General features: G+C 50.3%; 1 protein-coding gene across 1 annotated transcript in view; it reads right to left on the bottom strand.

The window, feature by feature from the left end:
* The window catches only part of Asap2 (ArfGAP with SH3 domain, ankyrin repeat and PH domain 2), a 161,693-nt gene that overhangs the window by 24,114 nt on the left and 114,085 nt on the right, over window positions 1-23,494 (bottom strand). The window contains exons 12-16 of the mRNA XM_059248539.1: window positions 22,232-22,319; window positions 16,985-17,033; window positions 16,730-16,896; window positions 13,711-13,844; window positions 5,443-5,537 (exon numbers count right to left, since the gene is read on the bottom strand). Coding sequence (XP_059104522.1) covers window positions 5,443-5,537; window positions 13,711-13,844; window positions 16,730-16,896; window positions 16,985-17,033; window positions 22,232-22,319 — 533 coding nt within the window. The remainder of the gene's footprint in view (window positions 1-5,442; window positions 5,538-13,710; window positions 13,845-16,729; window positions 16,897-16,984; window positions 17,034-22,231; window positions 22,320-23,494) is intronic.

The following is a 23,494-nucleotide window of genomic DNA, read 5'->3' on the forward strand; positions in this document are numbered from 1 at the left end:
ACCACGCTGCCCAGCCCTCTCGGGGCCCCGTGGGCTCCTTCCTTAAGTACAGGTGTGTCTAGCTTCTAGCATCAGAGGTATTGAAGCCCACGCGGCAGTCCTGGGCTTCACCCAGTAGTTAAGACAGAAGCCAGGAGCGTGGATTCTTCACATTCTCCCAGCTGCCTGCTGCTGGCCCTGCTGTGACCCTGAGCTCTCTCTCGGCACGCTGTGGTCCCCACACCTAACCGTGGATTTGCTTATCTTGCTTCTATCCATCCCTCTCCCGACACGCGCATGTCTTCCTCTGTTGTTATCCATGTTCCTCCTCCAGCTGTCCAGAGCCACCTCCTCGGGCAGGCTGGCCACCCTGGTTCTTTCCCGAGTGCCTTCCTACTTACAGACACATCTACACCCCGTCTTTTGTAGTCTTCATGCGTGCCTAAAAATCACCTACTCCTCAGCGGCCGCGAGTGTGAACTGAATGACGATATTCAGTTACCAAACCCTCAAATGCAGGGGTCCTAGCCGACAGACACTGGGGTTCAGGAGTACGTGGGTCCACTGGGCATTCTCAAACAGCCCCGGCATCCTCTCCTTCCCAGTGAGAAAGAGATGGAGGCAGGCAGCTCTCTTTCACCCCACGGTTGCCTACAGACAACATTATTACTCTAAGCCTGGGTCATGCAACACCTGCATAGCAAGATGCAGACAACGTGATTCCTAGAAGCCAGCACCGGGGGGTGGGGGGGGTGGGGGTGGGGTGGGGGGTGGGGGGAGTTAACCAAGCCGAGAGCCACCGCCCCTGTGACCTCTCATCTCCACAAGGACACAACACACCCGGCCTTACACTGCACCAATCTGGATTGTACCTGCACACGCTAGGCTTCATTCCCACACACATCCTCTCCCTGTTGTCGAGCTACGCTGCAGGGGGGCCTGTGGCTACAGCGGTGGTCTCAGACTTCCTACACTTGCCTTCAGTCTCTGTTAGACAACATGCCTGAGCTCTCTGGGAACAGAACACACAGATGTGAAGCCTGTCAGGCGGTGGGACCCCAGAGACGGTTGCTCAACCCAGGATGGGAGGTTCCCCGGTTTCTGCTCCACGACAGGTCACCACAGCAGGAGTGTCATACAGGTCATACTAAATCAGTCACTCTACAGGACTCTCCCGTATGGCCCCAGTCCACAGAAAGCTCCAGGCTCTACCCTGAGGCTCAAGCCTTGTGGCACTCCAGCAACCTGTCCACCAGGTCCTACACATCATGGAGATAGGCTGACACACTGGATGCCCACAGTGCAGATAAGCACATTGAAGCTGTGGAGGAAAGATGGGCAGCTGCCTGAGACCACTGGCCAGGGCCCCGGCAGGCCCAGTTCGGAGCTGCAGGTCTTCTCCAGTGTGGGGCTTTCAGGAATTAACAAACCAAGGTGGGGGAGCCTTCATGGGGAGTTTATCCCGTGTCTTAAACTCCACGGGCTCCTGTGACGGACAGTTGTCAAGTCCTATGTGCATTCAGTAAACAATGTGGGACAGTCTCCGGGACCCCTAAAGGACAAGGGTGCGGTAGGAACAGCTGAGTGCCTTTATGTATTTACTTATTTGGGGGTAGGGACTGAACCTAGGGCCATTTGTATGTCAGGCACAAGCTCTCTGCCACTGGAACCATATCCTCAGCTCTTGGTTTTAAGACCTATTTTATTTCATGTGCATGGGTGTTTTGCCCGCATGTATGGATATGCACCACATGCATGCCTGCTACCTATAAGTTGGACAAGGGCTTTAGATGCCCTGGAACTAAGGGTACAGACCGGGAGTCACCACATGGGTACTGAGAACTCAACTTAGGTCCTCTGCAAGTGCAGTACGTACTCTGTCCTAGAACTCACTCTGTAGCCCAGGCTGGCCTCGAACTCACAGAGATCCACCAGCCTCTGCCCCCCGAGTGCTGGGACTAAAGGCGTGCGCCACCACCGCCCGGCCAGCAGTATACACTCTTGACAGCTGAGCCCATCTCTCCAGCCCCAAGCTCTGGGCTTTTATTTTTTTTAAGAGTCTCACTATAGAACCCAAGTTGGCCTCAAACTCGGGGGTCCTCCTGCTTCAGTTTCTAGAGTGCGGGGATTACAAGTGTGCCCCCACCCTATCAGACTCTCTAGTTTCTGTTTTTTAAATGGATATTTATCTGCCTAGGGCTCGGAGTCCCCTGAAGGTGGTTCCAGCCCAAACCCGGGACAGATCTCTGTAACCCTGTGAACCTGATTGCATGGAGACAGACTGTGCCATTAGCATGTTCTTGCCTTTTTTTTTTTTTTTTAAATGTACAGACCGAGATGTGTGGTGGAAAGCAGTAGAACACCGCAGACCTATCCATCTGGTGGGGTGGGGTGGGGGTGTGAAGTGGGGGCGGGACTTCCTGCTGCTTGGGCGGGGGATTGGGAAACAATCTGGCCTCCGGGCGGCCCAGTCACACATGCTTTCTGCCTCCACTCCCAACTGGGGGTCCACAGGCCACTAGCGGGTGCCTTGGGTTTCCCCTTCCGCGTACGGCTGGAGACCGTGTGTGCTCACATCAAGCTACAAGCAGCTCACTCTATCAAATCTAGAAATAAAGTCTCTGCTGAATGAAGCTGGCGTAGAGCAGCGGCTGTTTCCTTGATTTATTGGGCCATTAAACATTTACCGAACCACAACAAGCAACATGCCGTGGTGGCAAACACAAAACTGAGTGAAACATACTTTCTCAGGACAGCATGTGAAAACCCAAGAACATTTACTGTAAAGTGTGATGGAATGCTACAAGAAAGAGCCAGCTGCCGGAGGCACGCACAGAGTCACGCAGTTCATTTTCTTCTTCTATTTGGGTGGGGCGAGTCAGATTAAGGGACTCACTACGCTGCCCAGGCTAACCTTGAACTCACTAGGTAGCCCAGGTTAGCCTAGAGCTCACTGTATAGGCCAGGCTAGCCTCAAAGACATACCCCTCCTGCCTCAATCTTGCCATTGCGGGGATCACAGTCAGGTACCACCATGGCTGGTCATGCAGATTATCTCACCCACAGAAGAATGACTGGGAGTGTGTTTTCATCACTGTGATAGACATCCACCCTCATTTCTGAGAAAATGAAGTGTAAATTCCCTTGTGAGAAGTGTCAAGGGTGTGTGTGTGTGTGTGGTGTGTGTGTGGTGTGTGTGTGGTGTGGTGTGTGTGTGTGTGTGTGTGTGTGTGTGTGTGTGTGTGTGGTGTGTGTGTGTGTGTGTCGGGGGCGTGCCTCACAGCAGACCGAGCACGGATGCTAAGAAGCGGTATTCATTCTTAGGATTATTTACCCCCTAGAACAAACAGATGTCCTGCTTTCGTGAGGAATCCTGGCAGTTTTGTTTTGTTTTTTAAAGATTTATTTATTTTCATGTGCATGAATATTTTGTCTGCATGTATGTACGTGTACCATATACACTTCTTGGTGCATGCAGGGGCCAGAAAGAGGGCATTAGATCCTCGGAACTTGGGTTTTGAATCGCTGAGGCCACCATGGAGGTGCTGGGACCCAAACCCGGATCCTTTGCAAGAGCAGCAAGTGCTCTTAACAGCTGCACCATCTCTGCAGCCCCTACTCCCGGTACGTAAAAGTGCGTTACTACACTCTTGGTTTAAAGTTGACCGGCATTCCGGCATTCCAGGAGACTGGTAACAACCAGGAAGCCAGCATCAAGCCACAGCTGTCTCTACACTCACCATGCTGGCCCAGACATTCCCTCCACTAAAAGGGGCCCTCCAGTCATCCAGGAAGGCACTGTGCACCTGCAGGTCCCAAGAAAGGAGTAACTGCACGGGATCCTCATTTCTCGATAGACGGGGTCGGCCAGGGCATTGCTCAGACTCTGCTGCCAACACCATTCACGCCCCGGCTAAGCGCAAACCATCTTTCTAGCTTCCCGAGCGCCTCTCTGAGGTGGACAGCAGATTCTCCCCTTTTATTAGAGAAACCGAGGCTTAGACTTAGACCGTAAAAACCCTGCCCCACCCCGCGGCCTGGAAAAGGATGGGGAATCCAGGTTCTCCAGGTCAGCTCGGAAAATAACATCTTCATATGCAGAAGACAATGCTTGACAAGCACGTTATCCAATCTCTGTGAGACGCTCCGTCACAAATGCTCACTCACGACAGGATGCAAACATAAGCCGACCACAACCTAACACTGCAAGACACCTGGCGCCCAAGACAGCCAACGACCGACAATGTGCTACTCACCCTCTAGACTGTTCCCGTGCCCTCAGTGGGTCAGACTGCAAGACAACAACACAGTCCAACACTTCTGCAGCCTCAGTTTCCCAAACAGAACAGCTACAAAGATCTAAGTGTTCTGCCCTGTACACTCTGACCACCTCTAAAACTGCTCTTAAAGACACTGTCCTGTCACTCGATGTCCTTTAGGAGAACCCAGACCACTAACTCAATTTCAGGCCTACGCCGGTGAAATGTAGTTTGTGGTATAGATTGAGAACTTTCTCTGATCCCCGATCTCCACTCTCCCAGTGTTCACACACAGGTGCTGTCCGGGGGACCTAGCCCTCCTCCTCTATCTGCATCATACTCTCGCAGGTGGACCACTTCAAGCCCTCCTGTGGGCAAACAGGCCATTTTAAGAAACAGGGGCCAGGTGGTGGTGGCACACACCTTTAATCCCAGCACTCAGGAGGCAGAGGCAGGCAGATCTCTGTGAGTTCGAGGCCAGCCTGGGCTACAAAGTAAGATCCAGGACAGCCAGGGCTACACAGAGAAACCCTGTCTCAAAAAAAAAAAAAAAACAAAAAAAAAAACAAACAAAAAACAAACAAACAAACAAACAAAAAAACCAAAAACAAGGAAACAGGGATGAGGTCTGAGGGGCAGCATGGCACTGCCCTGTCCACCCCCTCGAGCCCAGTGTGTTGGAATAAAACATTGATAAAACTGGTGGGCAATCCCTATTGTGAATGGCCCATCAACGGGTCAGCTGGAACAGAGCGAGGCACCCCAGCTTCCTGGTCAGTTTGCGTCCACAGTAAAACACACCCAAGGGTTTTCTGGAGGGGACGACAGTTCGTACAACTCAAAGGACCTCAACAAAGAGAGTGAGTGGTGCATGGTCACCCGGCACAACTCACCACGCCGGGAAGGTGGGCAGAGAGAAGGGGCAGAGGCAAGGGGCACAGAGGTCCAGGGCAGCAGCAAGCAAGACTCAGGGCAGTGCCCTCCTGGCGGGCAGCGCAGTTGCTAAAAAGCCCACTGTCCTCTGGTCCCTTCCTAACAAAACCGCCACACAGGGCTTCTGTCTGGACACACAAAAATGACTAAAGAGAAAGAAAAATCAAAATGACTGACGGACCCCCCAGACCTGTTCCCCTGCTTACAGGGCTCAGGCCAAGGGCAAACCTTTGTTCAGCACATGAGACCGGCCGGCCGGCTTCATACTCACATGTCGCTGCCTGGGTGGGGTTTGACCGGGTCCTCAGATGATAGGCAACACTCCATGATCTCATTAAAGCCTGCATTCCCAATATTCTTGGCAAGCTGCAAAAACAGAAGTCTATTTTAGGGTACTCAATTATTAATACCCTCCACGGCTGGCCGTTACTCACAATCTGATGATTTATTTAATGGTGGCTGAGAAATAGAGCGGCAAAGTGGTTTGCTTTTAATGAAAAGGCACAAAACCCTAAAGCCCCGGGGAGTACAGCCCAGACGACCTGCAGGGGATCCTGTGGAAAATGGACAGAGTCACCACAGGCTCTCTGAGAAGCAGGAACACGATCCACGGTGAGTCTCCATTTTCGCCTGCTCAAGTTCATTCCGTCACGGCCTTCTTCACACCAGCTGTGAGGTAGTGTGACCAGATATGCGGGCCAGGAAGCCAAAACCCAGGTTCAAATGGGAGAGTCAGTTTTTATCCATGGAACCAGAGAGATCTCACAGGGTTATAAAAAGGACCAAATGGGACCCTTTCGGGGAAAACCTTCAGCAAACGCGAACACTGTGACATCACGTGTGACCTCCAGATGTAAGTCTTCTGGCTTTTCTTTTTTCAAGACAGGGTTTCTCTGTGTAACTCTGAATGTCTTGGAACTAACTCACTCTGTAGACCAGACTGTCCTCAAACTCAGAGATCCACCTGCCTCTGCCAGCCGAGTATTGGGATCAAAGGCAGGCGCCACTATCGTCCGGCATATGACTACTCAAGCCACACCTTCTCCTGAAATCACTGTGCCGGGCACAGCCATGCCACCTTGACCACATGGTAACTGGGGTTTGCCGAAGGAAGGTCTGTGTGGCCAGGAGCTCCTTCAGAGCAGGAATGTCACCACCTCATCCCAAGCGCCAAACTCAGCATCCACCCTTTAAATTAGCCTCCAGGTCAGATTCCTGCCACTACCACGTCCTGGCCCACAAGTCAGATTTTTAGATATTTCACGAAACAGTACCAGCAGGGCACATCATGCACAAGGGTTTGAAGGAATAGATTATTTAATTTCTTTGTTGAAAACAACGCAGTGAATGAGTCAACGGCACTTAGCACTCCTCACTTCAATGGCCTGTGCAGACAACGGGTAGGCAGAAATCGATGCTCGGGAGGTGTGGCTCCTGGCAGAAGGGTCTGGTCTGTTTTTAGGGGGCACTAGCTTAAGTTCAAATCCAAAGGGATCTCTTGATTAGACAGTAAGAACTCCCTGGCATGAAGCCACATGAGACTGAGGTACTAAAGGCAGTGATGGCCAGCTTGACCTTCAAGTGGTGAGCCTTGCTAGTTTTACGTCATCTCTGATCTGTGAGCCAAGCACACTCACTATCTATGCCTCCTTGCTTAGTCCTGACTCCAGGGCCTCAAGCTGTGGTAAGAGGGCAAAATCTGGGCAGCCAGACTGATGTTTCCTGTGCATAAGACACTCAGAGCACAGTATAGGCAGCACAACTCTTCCAACGACAAGGACCCACAGACCATGGGATAAATGCCCCACAAAGGATTTCTTGTGCAGCTAGCATTAGACACAGAACTAAACATCAATGATGGAGTCCCTGGCACAGACAGCTTGCTTGCTTTAGTACCCTATCATATATATAATGTGAGTATCACCCTCTGGGCTTAATCATCTGAAAAAAATTAAAATAAATGGCAGAAACCACAATTGCCTCCTGTGAATGAGGGACCACCCAATGCCTCCTAGTCTGCATTCAGGGGGTGGGGGATGGGAGGAGAGAATTTACCAGGAATCAGAAAGCTTCCCTTCTGCTTGGATCTGGCTGGCTAGCCAGGCTAGCTGATCCAGGGAGCGACCACATCCGTATGTCACACACACACATTCACACATTCAACACTGGAGGAACACATCGCCACCCATATCTGCTAAGGCCCAGTTTATAAAAATACCCTGCAGGGAACTCCTTGTAACCACCAACAGAGGCAAAGCCCCCGGAGCTGTAGGCCACAGGATCCTACCGGGGAAACAAGGAGCCAGCAGACTCCTGGGAAGCGGTACTCAGAGCAGGGAGACCAGGTGTTGGCCTGGGCTCGGGCACCAAGAGCTGTCACTGTCACCTGAAGGAGGTGTGGGATGTGCTGAGGTGGGAACCTGACGGGCAGAGGCGGCGGCAGCCAGTGGTACAGATGTTCTCCCTGTCTGGGGGCTGGGTTCCAGGGACCTGGAGATGGGGAATCTCAGGGTACCTGGGTACGTCCAACACTGCTTTAGATGACTTCTAACTCCTAAGACAATAGGAATGCCATGACAATAGTTGTCAAACAACATTGTTCAGGGAGTAACAAGGAGAAAAGTCTGCACGTGTCCACTACCAGATAGAACCCGTGGGCTTGGCTATGAGGCCCATGAACAAAGGCCCAAGGCTCAGGGAGATGGAGGGCTGCGGCGGGTGTCTCACTTCATTCGAGGGGATACCGGTGAGTTTTTAGGATGAGAAAATTCAAATTGGGGTTTTCTTTTATAAATTCCTAAAATGTCTTTTAAATGTTGTTTTTGGGTTTACTTGATGTGTATGAATGTTTTGTCTGCACGTATGTATATATGCACCACATGTGTACAGCGCCCATGGAGTTCAGAGAGGGCATCAGATCCCCTGGAACTAGTTATAGACGGCTGTGAGCCACCATGTGGGTGCTGGGAACCAAACCCGGGTCCTCTGCAAGAGCAACAAGTGCTCTTCGACACGGAGCCATCTCTCCAGCACCTATTTTAAAGAATTTTGACTGGAGGTTGGTTGGATATGTAGATGGTACACCCACTGACACAGAGGGCCGACCGAGCATCACTTGAGACAGTGAAGCCCCAAGCCTCGCTCTTCACGGCACATCATGAACACAGACTGAGCCCTTCCTGTCACTGAGCTCCTCAGCTGTGCTGGGCAATGGGCATAAGCCACCATGTTGTTCTCTACTGGCTCAGCCAACAACAGAGACAAATTGCTAAAATGATGATCATGATGATAATGATGATGATGATGATGATGATAGATAAATACAAAGAAGCAGAAGCAGAGGGACCAGAGACATGGCTGAGTGGGCAAAAATGCAAGCCTGGCACATGAGTCTGGTCCCTGGAACCCACAAAAGCCGAGGTGGTGGTATGCATCAGTAATCTTCGCATTCCTTTGGAAAGATAGGAGGGGCAGATGTAAGAACTACCCAGCAGCCCAAGGGCCAGCTGGCCCAGAATATGCAGAGTGGTGGAAACAAGAATGACCCACTCCACAGGGTGGAGGACAAGAACAGAATTCCAAAAGTTGTTCAGTAAAACATAAAAATACATTTTTTAAAAGCAGCACAGTATTGAGTGTGTGTGTGTGTGTGTGTGTGTGTGTGTGTGTGTGTGTGTGTGTGTGAACAGAAACTTCTACCCAGCTCTGAAAGACCCCAAGTCCAGGTAGGCAGCATGCTCATGGCCAAGAAGACTGGGTGAGAGTCACGCACATGCCCAGAACAGAGAAATGGGACCTTGATAAACCTTTAGCAGCTGCCTGAGCAGGGCATGAAGCCACAAGGCCTCAGGTTTTATCTAGATACTAGTTTTAGAGTTTGGGATGGTCTGGAGCAGAGCTCTTGCTTCCTATTCCCACGGGGAGGGACATCGACTACGGTAGCTTTTCTCTCTCTGTCCTCACGTGAAGACAGGAACCGGAAGTGAGGGAAGCAGGACTTCCCTGAAGCCCTTCAGGTCCCACAGGGGTCACAACACTGGGACCTGCTCCTCCTCCAGGCTTGATCTGGTCAAGCTGCCCAGTGGTGTGGACTACCACAGTCACCACACAGCCATGTGGGCCTCTGCCAACTACAGTCTGGAGCTACTCTGGTTTATCTTGCTCCCTGTTCATTCCCAGCTCTGTCCCAACAGGGTGGAAGGCCTGAAGACAGGCTATACCTCTTGACAGACACATGCATGAGGGCCCAGGAACATGAGACGGGTGACCAGTACAGGCAGAATCAAGAGATGTAGGGAGCTTAACAAGGGCAGAGCATGAACAAGGGCGGAGCATGAACAAGGGCGGAGGGTAGGAAAGGAGTTCACATGTTAACATCTACGCTGCCATTTCTCAAATATATTTGACAATATACACAGATGCTTAGGTACTTGGTTTTGCTTGTAGCTAAAAACAGCTCAGTGCTGTGACTTACAAACGGTATTGCACACAGCCTGTGGTGTCCAACGGTAGGGCTGTTACATATTACATGGACAAGTTTCTTGGATGCTGGGTCTCAATTAGGCCAGAAAGAAAGCATAAACACACACACACACACACACACACACACACACACACACACACACACACAGAGAGAGAGAGAGAGAGAGAGAAAACAAAAGAAAACAAATCAAAAAACCAAACCAAACCAACAAAAAAAAAAAAGTCATGACAATGCCTGGAAGCTAAATGTGATTCAGTAGATGGCAGCTGACTGTAATTTCCCACAGCTCTAAGCAACTGCAGTCACTACCCAGCTAGGCTTAGTTCAGTGCCTTCAAAACGCCAGTGCTGCACAGCATCCCAGAGCCCGAGGCTGCGGCTGCCCTGCCCTGGTGCCTGACAGCTCAGAAGAGAGCCACCTCAAGAGACAGCTGAGTCAGCTAGCCAGCTCCTCCAGCAGACAGAGGGCTTTCAAATTCATTTCCTTTGTTCTGTTCAGACCGGGTCTCACTCCGTAGCCCAGGCTGGCCTGGGACCTACTGCATAGCACAGGCTAGTCTCAGGGTAGCGGCGATCTTCCGCTTCAGCCTCCAAAGCTGAGCTCACGGGCCTGAGCTGCCACGCCTGCCCTAAATTACATTTCAAAATACTGAAGCTTTCTTTATTAACTTCGAACATGAGAGTGAAATGGATACCAGTACCTCAGTAGGTAATATGGTTTTTCAGATGACACCTCTGCCCCTCAAAAAGGCGTCTTTTAATGTTCTTCAAAGTTAAGGAGAAAGTCCACCTCTTTAAAATCCAGGCTTGCCAGGGGTGTCTGAAACCTGGTTCACTGAAGGTCTCGGACAGTGGTTCTCAACCTTCCTGAGGCTGAGACCTTTTAGTACAGTTCCTCATGCTGTGCTGACCCCCAACCATAACGTTATTTTTGTTGCTACTTCATATCTGTAATTTTGCTACCGTCATGAGTCGTCATGTAAATACCTGTGTTTTCCAATGCTCTTAGGTGACCCCTGAGAAAGGGGTCGAGACCCACTGATCTAAGCCTAGTAGAGTATGGAATGCTGTTCCCCCAGAGAACCAAATGAACCCTTCATCTGCCTGTGCTCTGTTTCAGTGAGCATGGAGTGATTTTAAAAGCGGGTCACAGGAAGCAGAGGTAGTTACCGGTCACACCCAGTCACCTTCACGGATGCCGCCCAATCCGGCGGATCAACTCGGAAAGCGCACTTTCAAACAACAGCAAATTAAAATGGAGAAACACCGGGGCACAGTGTCAGGTAAACTTGGCAAAGCAGGTAAAAATCCACAGAACCGAGCAAAGGGCTCGTCTGAAAAGGGAAATGCTGCAGTCATGTCGGAGGACAGGAGCGGTGAGCGTTCATCTTCTATTCAAAGACAGGACGCCGAAGAGAAAATGGAAATGCACTCAGGTCCCGCTCACAGGCTGGCTGTCTCTTTCAGGTCAAGTTTAAAAGTCTCAGCTTGCCAACCAAAGCAAGAAATGGAAAACTGGAATTGCTCTGCATAAATAAGAAAGCGAAGGGGCATCCTATGGAATGAGAAAAATACCCGAGACGCTGGCCTCACACAAGGACAGAATCAAAAATATGTAAGGAGCTTCAATAACTTGATGGAATGAACACAGACAGTCCCGGCTCAGAGGCAAAAACCAAAGACACGAAACAGCAACTGGGTACGAGCCGCATGTCCGGCAATGCCATCTGCAGCTATGTGCGAGTGATAAACACATCCCCTCACCCCAGGAAGCCTTTTATCAAAAACTGCATCAAGGATGAGAAAGAGAACCATGGACACCATTGGTTTGACTTTATGGAGGCTTCTTTAAAAAAAACAAAAAAACAAACAATAAAAGTATGCTGGAGAGAAGGTGCATGGCAGTTAACAGTATTCACTGCTCTTCCAGAGGACCCACGTTTTATTCCCAGCATCCACCTCAGGTATCTCAGTCACCTATACCTCCAGTTGACGGGTATCTGACATTGTCTTCTGAATCATCTCTCCAGGCCCACCTTTTGAGACACAGCTAGTCAATGTTGGAGCGAGGCTCTAACCCAGCTCTCAAAAGCTAATTACTAGATGTCTAGGAATACTGAGAGGCAGCTGTTAAACATTGCTACTGTTAGAATTATACTATGTAAACGCATGATAAATCATGTCAACAACTACGATACTAGATATTCAAGACTCATTATCTTGCTGAGCATGCTGGTGCCCACCTGAATTCTAAGCACATAGGAATCTGAGGAAGAACGAAGGAATCTGAGGTTAGAACAGCCTGGGCTACACAGTGAGACCCTGTTCCAAAAAATACAAAACAAAATAAACCTCATCATTTCTAAATTGTACTATAGTTCACTATTATCATTGTCTTGAGCTGCATATATGCATCATATTTATACGATGAATGTATATATGCATTATATTTATATGATGAATGGATGCTAGAACACTATGTTTCTGAACATCCAGTCAGTAATTCATAAGAGTAACTCAAAACTGGCGACGGGCGATAGGAGGATTTACACCAGGGGAAAAGGCAGACTTTGATCAAGGGCTTGATCTTTGCTCCTCAGAGTTGGCTGCTAAACATCTGTTGGGGATGAGCTCTGGGGACAGGCAGATGTGATGCTCACACGCTTCCCACATGGCCAGAATACCCGCCATACATGCTGGTTTGTATCCTGGGAATCTCAGAAGTGAATATGAGCTAAGAGAGATTAAAGAGAGCCTCATTTTGAGTGGGTTATCTTAATGGGTGTAGAACCTGGGGACATTAAGGTATTGTAAGCAAGGCTTCCCCCTTGGTAAAGTGCGGATCCTACATCAAGGATGTTGAATCATAGCCATCGGATGAGCTAACACATAAAGTGCTTCCAAAATAAGCCAAAACTATCTCACTATACAGCATTTGACTTATCCTGTGCTGTAAGCCAATCAGTGAAAGTAGAAATCGCCACAGTCCATCAGTGTTTACTGAGATACCATATCCTTGAAAACTTAGTGTGGCCATTTAAAAACTAAGCCATAATCGGCTTCCCCAGAGATGCGGTACATCACGCACCTCTAAGACGTAGGCCACGTGCCCTCATTTGAGCAGCAGGGACTATATACATACCCAAGAGCACACTGTGGGGCCTTGCTGGGTCTGCTTCATTTGTAAGGTGAGTAACCAGGGATGTTGCTGTCTGAGACCCACGCTAGCTAGTTTTTCCTCACTCTTGTCTTCCAAGATCAAACAAGGAATTCCTTGGAAAGACAGGGCAGTTTCCCCAAGACAGCCAGAAGCATCAGGAATGTAGACATATTGGATTTGGAGTTGTCAAGAAGATTTACGGCCCCGTGAGAGGAATACTACTGACCACGTGAATTGATGTTCTGTCAAGATTATTGCTCTTGACTGTAAAATCAATGGCAATCAATATCCACTTACTCTTTACTACCCAAAGCCCAGTCATCTCAAGAAAGAATTTCAAGCACTGCTCTCCAAATAGACACCACAGATTCTGAGGCCGTCCCAAAGCCCATGTAGGTGTGCCAATGGCCTCATGACTCAGTCAGGCTACAGCATCAAATACCAAAAGGTACTTCTCAAAACACACTTTCATCTCCCCAGCCCTCCATCACAAAGCATCCATATTACCAGTGAGCCTCGAATGAAAAATTATTTTAGAAATGTGAGGGGCAAAACCAGAAGCCAGCATCTCTCCTGAGAGGAACAATATGGATCAAGAAGGCCAATGGGGTCTTGAAGCAAGAAGTGGGTTCAGTCTTGTCAGAAACTGGTTGACGACGTTGGGACGGTAAACCCTTTAGTGTCCTTTGGCTTTGGGTTCTGTGCCTGATTAGGGTGAAAGAGGGGCCTCAGCTGCCACCTCAGCCATTCCAGAAGACTCCTACACCAGCCTCAGTGCGCCTTGTCTGGGGTCCTTTCCATTTTCTGATTTGGGAATAACATCCCATAATAAGACGTACCCTCGCTCCTTGGTAGCAGAGAGTGAATCATTATCAATGAGTTTCTAAATCAAATTACCAGAAGCTCAGACGTTCCCAATACATCTAAGGTCAAGGACTGCATCCTGGAGTAATGAACCCCCAGCTCCCGGTGGATTCCAGAGCACTCGATGCAAGTCAGGATGCCCAGGTTGGTGGAGAGCCACGTCGGATCTGCCAAAGAGAAGGGGTCCTCATGAGCTGGCTGCCAGACAAACAGGAGACAGAAGTTTCTCCCTGTCAGGCTGCTGAACCAGGAGCTTTGAACATGAGAATGTTATCTTGGATGTAGCTGGTACCCGGTCATGTAAAATCACACCAAACCCACAAACAATGATGACAAGGTATTAATTCTTCCCCTTCAACTCCATCCTCCCATCCACTTAAGTGACCCCAAGGGCTAGTCCTGCGGCACCCACCCCAGTTCCCCCGACCATACCACAGAGGGGAGCAGGAGGAACACAGTGCTGCAGGGATGGTTAAGATCTCTAGGCACTAACAGTAACAGAGAACACACATTCATGCTTGTGATGTGCTCAGGATCTGGGCTGTGGGAATAGTGCACTGCATTGTAAGCATCAGAAACCAGAGTACTTTTGCACACTATCTCACACTGTACACTCAGAGCATGCTGCTGTATACGTGCAGAGCAAACACATGGGATGTTCACTTCCTCACTTAAGTGTCCTACCATGTGCTTAGCGCACAGTGTGGACCCAGCCAATACTTGACAGGCTAATGCTGAATTTGCAAAGCACTAAAAATAAGATGTATCAGAGCACAATGTCTCGGGAGTGCTCGCTGCCCTTAGAAATTCTCCACAGGCAGACATCACGATCTTGCCCATGAGGTCATCATGAATTTCTTTTAAAACTGTCTAGTTGTTAAAAACTGGGGGGGCAGGGGCGAGGGGCTGGAGAGATGGCTCAGTGCTCTTGCAGAAAACCTGAGTTCCGTTCCCAGCACCCATGTGACTACTTACAACCACCTGTAACTCCAATTCTACAGGATCTGATGCCCTCTTCTGGCCTCTATGGGCATTACACACATGTGGTCCACATAAACTCACCCAGACTCACACACACACAGCTCCAAGTAAAATAAACAAATAAATCTTGAAAAAAAAAAATACCGTGGGCTAAGGACTTTAGCTCAGTGGTACAGTGCTTACCTACCACACCTAAGGTACTAAACTCAATCCCCAGTACATATACATAAAAACCATACACACGGGGGCTGGAGAGATGGCTCAGCGGTTAAGAGCACTAGCTGCTCTTCCAGAGGTCCTGAGTTCAATTCCCAGCAATCACATGGTGGCTCACAACCATCTGTAATGAGACCCGGTGCCCTCTTCTGGCCTGCAGACATACACACAGACAGAAGCAGACAGAACACTGTATACGTAATAAGTAAATAAACACACACACAGAAACACACAAAGACACACAGACACACACACACACTGTACCCGCAACAGTGATTATTACTAGCACCCACGTTTGCAGGTGTGTGTGTCCTGCTTTTGGGGGACAGTGCATGTTCAGATAACCCAGCACATTCCAGGCCAGCTCTGTGCTCTTAGCATTTTACAGCAACGTTTCCGTATGAAGATGGTCTAAGCTTCTGAATACGTCCCTGTTCTTATCCTTTCTCATGAAAGAGCCCACTCTACTCCCTACCTCTGCTCCTGCCGCATAGATGTTTCTAATAGATCCAAGACCAAACAGAAACTCAGGAAAACGAGAACTTACTTACTTCTAGCTATCCACTCTACTGTGGCTGTACTTTTAATAGAAACTGTCCCAGAACTAGGTGAACAGAAGGCCACTTTACTCGGTTTTTACCAAGCATTCAGAAAAGCAACTGCGTCAATCCTAACTCCCCAGCCCTTTCCTATCTTAACTAAAGTGTCAATTCATCAAGTCTTAAAATTCTGGTTGTTGGGCTGGAGAGATGGCTTAATGGTTAGGAATACTGGCTACTCTTCCAGAGGTACTGAGTTCAATTCCCAGCACCCACATGGTGGCTCACAACCATCTGTAATAGGACCTGATGCTCTCTTCTGGCCTGCAGGGATACATGCAGAGGACTCATATATAATTAAAAAAAAAAATTCTGGTTGTTAATATCCATAAAGATACTATGTGCCTTAACATAAACCTCTGATAAATTATATCAAAATGTAAACACAGGACATGACAGATGGTAGGTGCTGTGGGATGTATGGCAAATGTGTTGCTTATTAATCAATAAAACACTGATTGGCCATTGGCTAGGCAGGAAGTGTACGTGGGACAAGGAGGAGAATAAAGCTGGGAAGTGGAAGGCTGAGTCAGAGAGACACTGCCAGCCGCCACGATGAGAAACAGCTTGTGAAGATGCCGGTAAGCCACGAGCCATGTGGCAAAGTATAGATTAAAGGAAATGGATTAATTTAAGCTGTAAGAACAGTTAGCAAGAAGCCTGCCACGGCCATACAGTTTGTAACCAATATAAGTCTCTGTGTTTACTTGATCGGGTCTGAGGCTGTGGGACTGGCAGGTGAGAGAGATTTGCCCTGACCGTGGGCCAGGCAAGAAAAACTCTAGCTACAGGTAGGGACCCCTCACTCATTTTACAGCTGTTAAGACAGTCTATGGCGCTCTCCCTGGGTCACAGAGCCAGAGTGTGCCTGAGAGTGATTTCAAAGGTCCTCTAGTGGGGACGGAGAAGCTGGAGTAAATCCTAGGCAAAAGCCCCGCTGTACCTTCACAGCCTCTCAGAACCAGTAAGACGGTGATCTTCCACTCACCCCCACTGTGTCCTTCAGTCTTCCCACTACTCAAAAAGCACCATAGTAATCTTCTCATCTCCACCAGGCTGCCTTTGCAGGGTCCTGCCCTGGGCCCAGCAGCCAAGCACCTCACCCATGCCCCCCACCGTGCTCTGCACACAGTTCATGAAGCACGTGTGTCATGGGATGAGCTCAGACAGAGGTGCGCCGATTTCACGTTTGAAATGACCGGCGTCTCTGGAATCCGAAGGCCCTAGAGCCGGAGCTGGGGGGTCCCCCGGGTCACCTGGTGCCCCACAGTCGCAGCACACGTCATTTCCCGTCATCCTCTGCACCTCCGAGATGATCTCTTTGGTCAGCTCTTGGACGATGTTGTTTTCTCCCGTGGTGTCGTCGCCCTTAAACGCATTGTTCAGAGCTTCCTCCTTGCTGTTCTGCAGTACAGACATCCATCTGGACAAACAGCAGCCACGGCTCGGGTGTTAGCTGGGAGAGCACACCCACTCCCACCCCTGCTCCCAGCCCCGCCCACAGTACTTACATCTGACACTCCTGCTCGTCCTCGGCCTGGAAGTGGTACGTCCTGTCATCTGCAATAGCAAGGGGGGACTCATGACTTCGAGGCCCAGCTCTGCACCATATTGATGTATAAAGCCGAGCAGTCCTGCCGATGTGTGTGTGTGTGTGTGTGTGTGTGTGTGTGTGTGTACACGAGTCGGGGTGTGCCAGTGCTTCATTCATTGTGACTTTATACTGCAAATTAACCAACCTGCCCATTCTAGTCTAAAACATGCAGCTTCCTGAGATGTGAAGGATTTTAATAGAAACCAAACTTTTACCTTCATTACAGTCATCCCCTCCCACCCCAAGGAACTGTTACAGTCTTTTGATTAGTGTCTCCCCGCCTCCCACTTTTTGAGGCAGGGTCTCCGATGGAGAGGCCAGGCTAGCTTTGAACTCCCGCAGATCTGCCTGCCCATGCTTCCTGAGCGATAAAATGAAAGAAGTGAACCGTTTGCCTGGCGAACAAGAGCCTTTTCTGAAAAACACTACCTTAGACATTTTCTGGCCTCCTTAGAAAAGGACTGATACTGTATCAGACATTGTAAGAATACCACACCCTGAGTTCTGTGTCACAAGCACAGCGAACCCAATAAGACACAAATAATGGTCTAACAGGAATTGTCACACCGGCGCAGCGGGTGTTTGCAGTGATTTACAAGTGTTCTGGGGGAGAGGGGCTGAGGGGGGGGGCTGGGATCCCTGTGTGCACAGTGGGGGGGGGGGGCGTGAGGGGACAGCTCCACTTCCGTGATACTCTTGCCGAAAACGTACAATCTCAGTTAAGTTCTGACAACACAGGAGAAACCTAAGTTGATCGACATTTCACAACAAAACTGGACAGCAGTCTTCAAAAGATACAAAGGTCAACACGGACAAGGAAAGACTGTAGAAACCAGACCCCTGGGGGCCCAGATTAATTAAGATCTAAATGCAACCTGAGGGCCTGGAGGGGGTCATAGGGCCAGGCCAAGGACGTGAGTAGAAAAACTGCGTTTTGGGTAGGATTTCACAGTACTATGCCTGGGTCCTTCCTCAATGTGGATTTCTCTAGTAATACACACTGGCTAATTAATATCTACACACACACACACACACACACACACACACACACACACACACAGAGAGAGAGAGAGAGAGAGAGAGAGAGAGAGAGAGAGAGAGAGAGAGAGAGAGAAGCTGGATAAGGGATATCCACAAAGTCTATGCACAGAATCAGTCCTAACAAGAAAGATAAAAAGAAAATTACATTTGAAAAGAGGAGAAATGAAGTTTAACTTCTGCAGGTAACAGAGTGACATTTGGTGTCACAATAAAATACCTATGACCCTAAAAGCAAGCAGAAGGTGATGAGGTGACTCAGTAGCTGAGTGCACCTGCCACCAAGACAGACAGCTTGAGTTGACACCTTGGGACCCACAGGGTGGAAGGTGAGAACCAACTCCCACGAGTTGTCCTCTGGTCTCCAAATGGGCGCATGCACACACACACACACACACACACACACACACACACACACACACACAAATGTTTTTTAACACTGTAACGAGTGGACCCAGCTCTTCAATGGTAGTTTTCAGTCCTTGACTTAGGAAGACCTGGATGAGCTGTCTGGATGGTGGCCAAGGATGGAGAGGCATCAAGAGCAGACACAAGTGAGGTCTGGAGCAGAGGGTCCTAGTGGCGGGTTTGCTTTTGGTTTTTGTGTCTTTAAACTCTCAGTGCCAAGGTGAGTGGAACGACGCTCTTCTATGTCCCTTCTGCCACTGAAGAGAGGAGCAGAGGCCAAGAGAACGACTTCAAGTTAGACAAACACTGGGCTGCACCCGATCGAAGCGAGAAAAGAGGCGTGGCCACTTCCTCCCACTCCCGGGCACCTCCCAGCTCGGGCCAGCCTCCCAGGAAGAGGGCCAGAGGGGCAGGTCCATAGCTCGAGCTGGGAGCTTGCCAAGTGGATCTCAGAGTTCTCGGGAAGCTGTGACTGGAGGGCGTGCCGGGGCCCCGTGCCCACACTCAGCTCCTTCACAGCCAGGTCGGGTGCGGCTTGGGTGGATGGCTGGCTAATGCTGCCAGTGTTCAGACGGGGAACTGGGGAAGTGGGAGGCTATTCCGAGTGACAATGTCCACATAATGCTCTCCCTGAGGGCTCTCTGGAGATCCACCTAAGACAGGGAGGTTCCATGAGCTTCTGCCACAGGAGAAGCCTTTGGAGCTGTAGAAAGGCAAGCCACCAGTGAATCTCCGAGCTCTATCCCACTGGGGAGACTGGCCAAGTTATCTCATAATTCTAACCACTAACCTTCCTAGGGTGCCTGTGTGGCCAAGGACAATGGCTCAGGACTTGGGAAGTCAGTCTGAGGGCACAAGACTGGACAAGTTCCCAAAGGGTTGGCTTGATGGCAGAGAAATCCCCCTCGAGGGGTGCATTCCCACGGTCCTCTTGATCATAACGGGGAGCCCTCTTTAGGAGAGGAAGGTAACCGTCTTGCACCTAGTAGCTCTTCAGTGTGTGATCCTCTGAGCGGATTTCACGGTGGGTGAGGATGGGGGGAGGGGGACTCCTGGGGTGCAGCTAGACTCTCGCTGCCCTGCTGTCTCACAGTCCAGCCTTTGGTTCACCTTTGATTTCCCAGCGACTCAACTTTGTGGAGCTCAAGGGCACTTGAAGGCATTGCTCCCCTAGTCAGGGGGCAGAGGAGGCATCAGGGGGAAGACTGGGCTGCCGAACCAGGTCCCCTCACCTTCTCAGGGCAACAGCTCGTGTATGTCCCCTGATAACTTCTACACATCTCTACACGAACTCAAGGCCCGGCCGCCCCACGTAAAGCATTCCCACGCGACGCTCCTAGAGCAATCGGGCATTTTGAAAATCTTATCTGCTGAGCTGAAAACTGGGCAGGGCTGGGATTAACTTTGCCCCTTGAAGAGCAAGCAGAGGAAGTGGGTGAGACAGGTTCTCAACACAGCTAAGGCTCTGCAATGGCCACAACAGTGAACAGTGGCCGCAGCCAGATTCACAGAGCAACTCAGGCTGTGCCCTCTGGGTCGGGGTCATTCACGAGCAGGAGAAGCGCGGAAAGTCAACAGGCTGGGTCTTGGTGAGGTCTGTCTGCAGCACTGCTCGGGGGCATAACCAGACTCACACACTAGCCACTTCTGCCACATCCTCAGGATGCAACAATTCACACCTACCCGGGGGTTTGTGAGCCCTTACTATGCGGGTGCCTCCCTGGTAGGGGACCAGCCAAAAGCACTCAGGAGGAAGGAAGGTTCCGTAGCAACTGCTTCAGCTCCTGGTGTTTGCTGGGGACCCATCAGTCATGCTGAAGGTGACAGATGAGGGGGTGGAGGTGCTGTACCCACGTTGGTGTGATGCCCAAGGCTCCCCGAGCTCAGCCAGCTACCAAGAGAATCTTACACCTGGGGTAACAGCCAGCTTCTTCACAGGCTACTTTTTTAGAGATAAAGGGTTGCAAAACCCTCTTCTCCAGCCAGCAGGAGACATCTAGTGCCACCACCGAGTTTCCTTCCTTTAACTTGGGCTTTTGTCGCGGTCTAGAGGCAGGTGGACCAGCGGTGATCGCATTTTAAACCATCACCAAGGCTCAGCATTTTACATTGTACACGTGATTCTGAGAGGGAGCGTTGCTACACACAGAACCTACCAGACTGAGTGGGCAGGGAGCTTGAAGTAGCATAACACACCCCCAACCCCATATGTGTGTGTGTGTGTGTGTGTGTGTGTGTGTGTGTGTGTGTGTGTGTGTGTGTGTATGTGTGTAGAAGCCAGAGGAGGTATCCCACTGTCATTTTCTGCTTCCTTCCCTTAAGACAGGCTCTTTCACTCACCTTGGAGCTACCTAGCGGCCAGCAAGCCCCAGCGATCCTCCTGTCTCTACCCTACTCAGCAGAGCTGGGGTTATAGGCACACACATGGCCACAGCTTGCACAGCAACCGTTCTGACCCATCAAGCGATCTCCCCAGACCAGCGTAAATGACAAGCAGTCCCCGGATGTTTCCCATATCACACGGCTCAGCCCTCCCTGCAGGTCAGGGCAGTTGGTCTACAAAAGGAAACCGGATCACGAGCCAGGCAGCCGGTGGGGACGGCACGGCCACAGGTCTTGATTTGCCCTGTGTGTTAAATCACATCGCACTGGCTCCAAGGTCTCAGTAATGCGGTCAGAGCCAATCAGATCGCAGGACAGGGTGCTGAAGATGACTGGCTCGCCACCTGTCTCGGCCCCTCAGGCTTTATGGAAACTCAGCCGCTGTGCCAGAGTGCTGGGGGCACCACCGCAGAGTGGAGACTGCGCCGCCCTTCCCTGGGCTGTGATCATGCCACGCACAATGACCGAGGACAAAACCTATTTATCATCTTTTCCTTAGGACATCATGAGCCCCTTTCCTGTTGTTGGAAGGTTCTGAGTAAACATTTGCTGTAATTGCTGGTTCTGTGGCAGCTCCTTTGTGCACACCACAGAAGAGAAATACACAGGCACAAAAAGACAAATTCTGTAGTGGGAAAAATAAACAACTGAAAAAGACAAAGGGGGAAAAAATCACTTAAGTTCAAGGGCTTTATTGAAGACCTGATTGTTTCTGTTTGGAGCGTTTAAAAAAACCTCACTGCATTTGTTTATGTTTTGGGCAGAGAGGGGACCTATGTGCACCACCGGGCAGTGTGTAGGTCAGGGACAGCCTGCGGGAACAGATCCTTCTACCATCTGGGATCCAGAAACACAAGACAGGTTGTCAGGCTTGGCAGCCAAGGGCCTTTAACTCCCTGAGCCACCCCACTGGCCTCCATTCATGACACTTTAAACATCACACGAATAAAGGATAGAAGTCCCATTCAGCAAAATCGTCACTTGAAAAAAAAGCCAGTGAAGAGATTTTAGGACCGAGATTCCTCTAACACAATCTGTTTGTTTACCAGTGGGGGAGCCGAGGCTCAGGGTGGAGAACGTGGGTCTCCGTGTACAGAGCAGATGGAGCAGGGCTCTCCTCAAGGGCCAATCCTAACCCAAAGTACCGGCAAGTCACTAGTCACCACTGGAAACACAATAGGCAGGTCACTGGAAAACAGTCTCACCACACACACTAGACGGGCCGTCTCAAACTCATAATCCTCCTGCCTCGCCCACCTTCAGACCAATTCCTCAACAGGCTGATTCTCCAGGAACACGTAAAATAAGCCCTGCAGGGTCTGACAAAGAGCCTTACGTGAGATGAGGTTGAAACACTTCTTCTCCTCGGGGTTGGTTTTCACCTGGCAGGTCAGCAGGTTGAGTTTGGCCGGTGGCCGGTTGGCCTGTTTAAAGCAAATGAGAAACACAAGGTGAGTGGGAAGTGAGAGAGAGTCATCAAGAGAAGACTCTGACTAGTATACAGAAGGTTTTCAGGGACGGGGCACCCAGAGGCATGCTGGGCGTTCCTCGGGTCGGGGCCCTCTCTGCCAGGGCGCACACCGGGGTCTATCCACCCCATCTGGACGAGGGAAAGAGCGGGGCCGGCCTCCAGGGCTAACACTGGGTTCTGACCCCCCGAGGTGACACAGAGGGGTAGCTGGGTGGCTTGAGCAACCACCCAGCTTAACTTCCTTGAGCGTTTCAAAGTATTTTTCCTAAGCGGAAACTTTACTTCCAGGAGAAGTCATTCGGCACGTGCACATAAAAGGGTGTGCGTGTCTGTGTGTCAGACTGTCTGTTTGTTTTTAACTATCTAAAAGGAGGGCAGGTAATGTCCACAATCCCAAATACCGGCCATCATTTGGCTGTGTCGTCCATTTCACAGAACACGTTCCACATTCAGATGATCACAACATGTTTTATCAGTTTCAAAGGGCAGAGGGTAGGGGACTGGAGAGAGGCTTCAGCCACTAAGAATGCTTGTCGCTCTCACAGAGGACCTCAGATCGGGGTCCCACCACCAACACTGGGTGGCCCAGATTGGAACTCCAGTTCCAGGGGATCTGATGCCCTCTTCTGGCCTCCATGAGTACCAGGCACACACATGACACATACATATACGCAGTCAAAATATCCATACACATAAAATTCATAGGTGCACAGGTTTGGGGCCATCCACGGGAACATGGGAAACCTACCAGTGGCCACATTCTCAATGAAGACTGATTCTCCCTCCACCAAGAACTGTAACTGCTTTTATTTAGCAACTGGGTATAGGATAGGGCCTAGAGGTGATCTACCCCATCCAGGCCAGGGCTGCAGCTGGCTCCATCATGCACCGGGATACGCGGTGAGAGCCACGAGTAAGATTACGTTTCCTCTCTCCCCGCCTCGTCACCTCCCTTCCCTGCTGTGGCTCTGTCCCTCTTCACCTTCGCAATTATCCCCAAAGACAAACTCTCACCCCACAGCAAACGAAAGCCAAGTACAGGGAAAGACCCAGGGCCTGCGCCTGGACTAGGCACTCAAGGCCGGAAGGCTCCCTATTAAAGATGGCAGCCAAGAGGGACCCACAGAC

Source organism: Peromyscus eremicus, chromosome 22 (assembly GCF_949786415.1).
Source record: "Peromyscus eremicus chromosome 22, PerEre_H2_v1, whole genome shotgun sequence".
NCBI lineage: Eukaryota > Metazoa > Chordata > Mammalia > Rodentia > Cricetidae > Peromyscus > Peromyscus eremicus.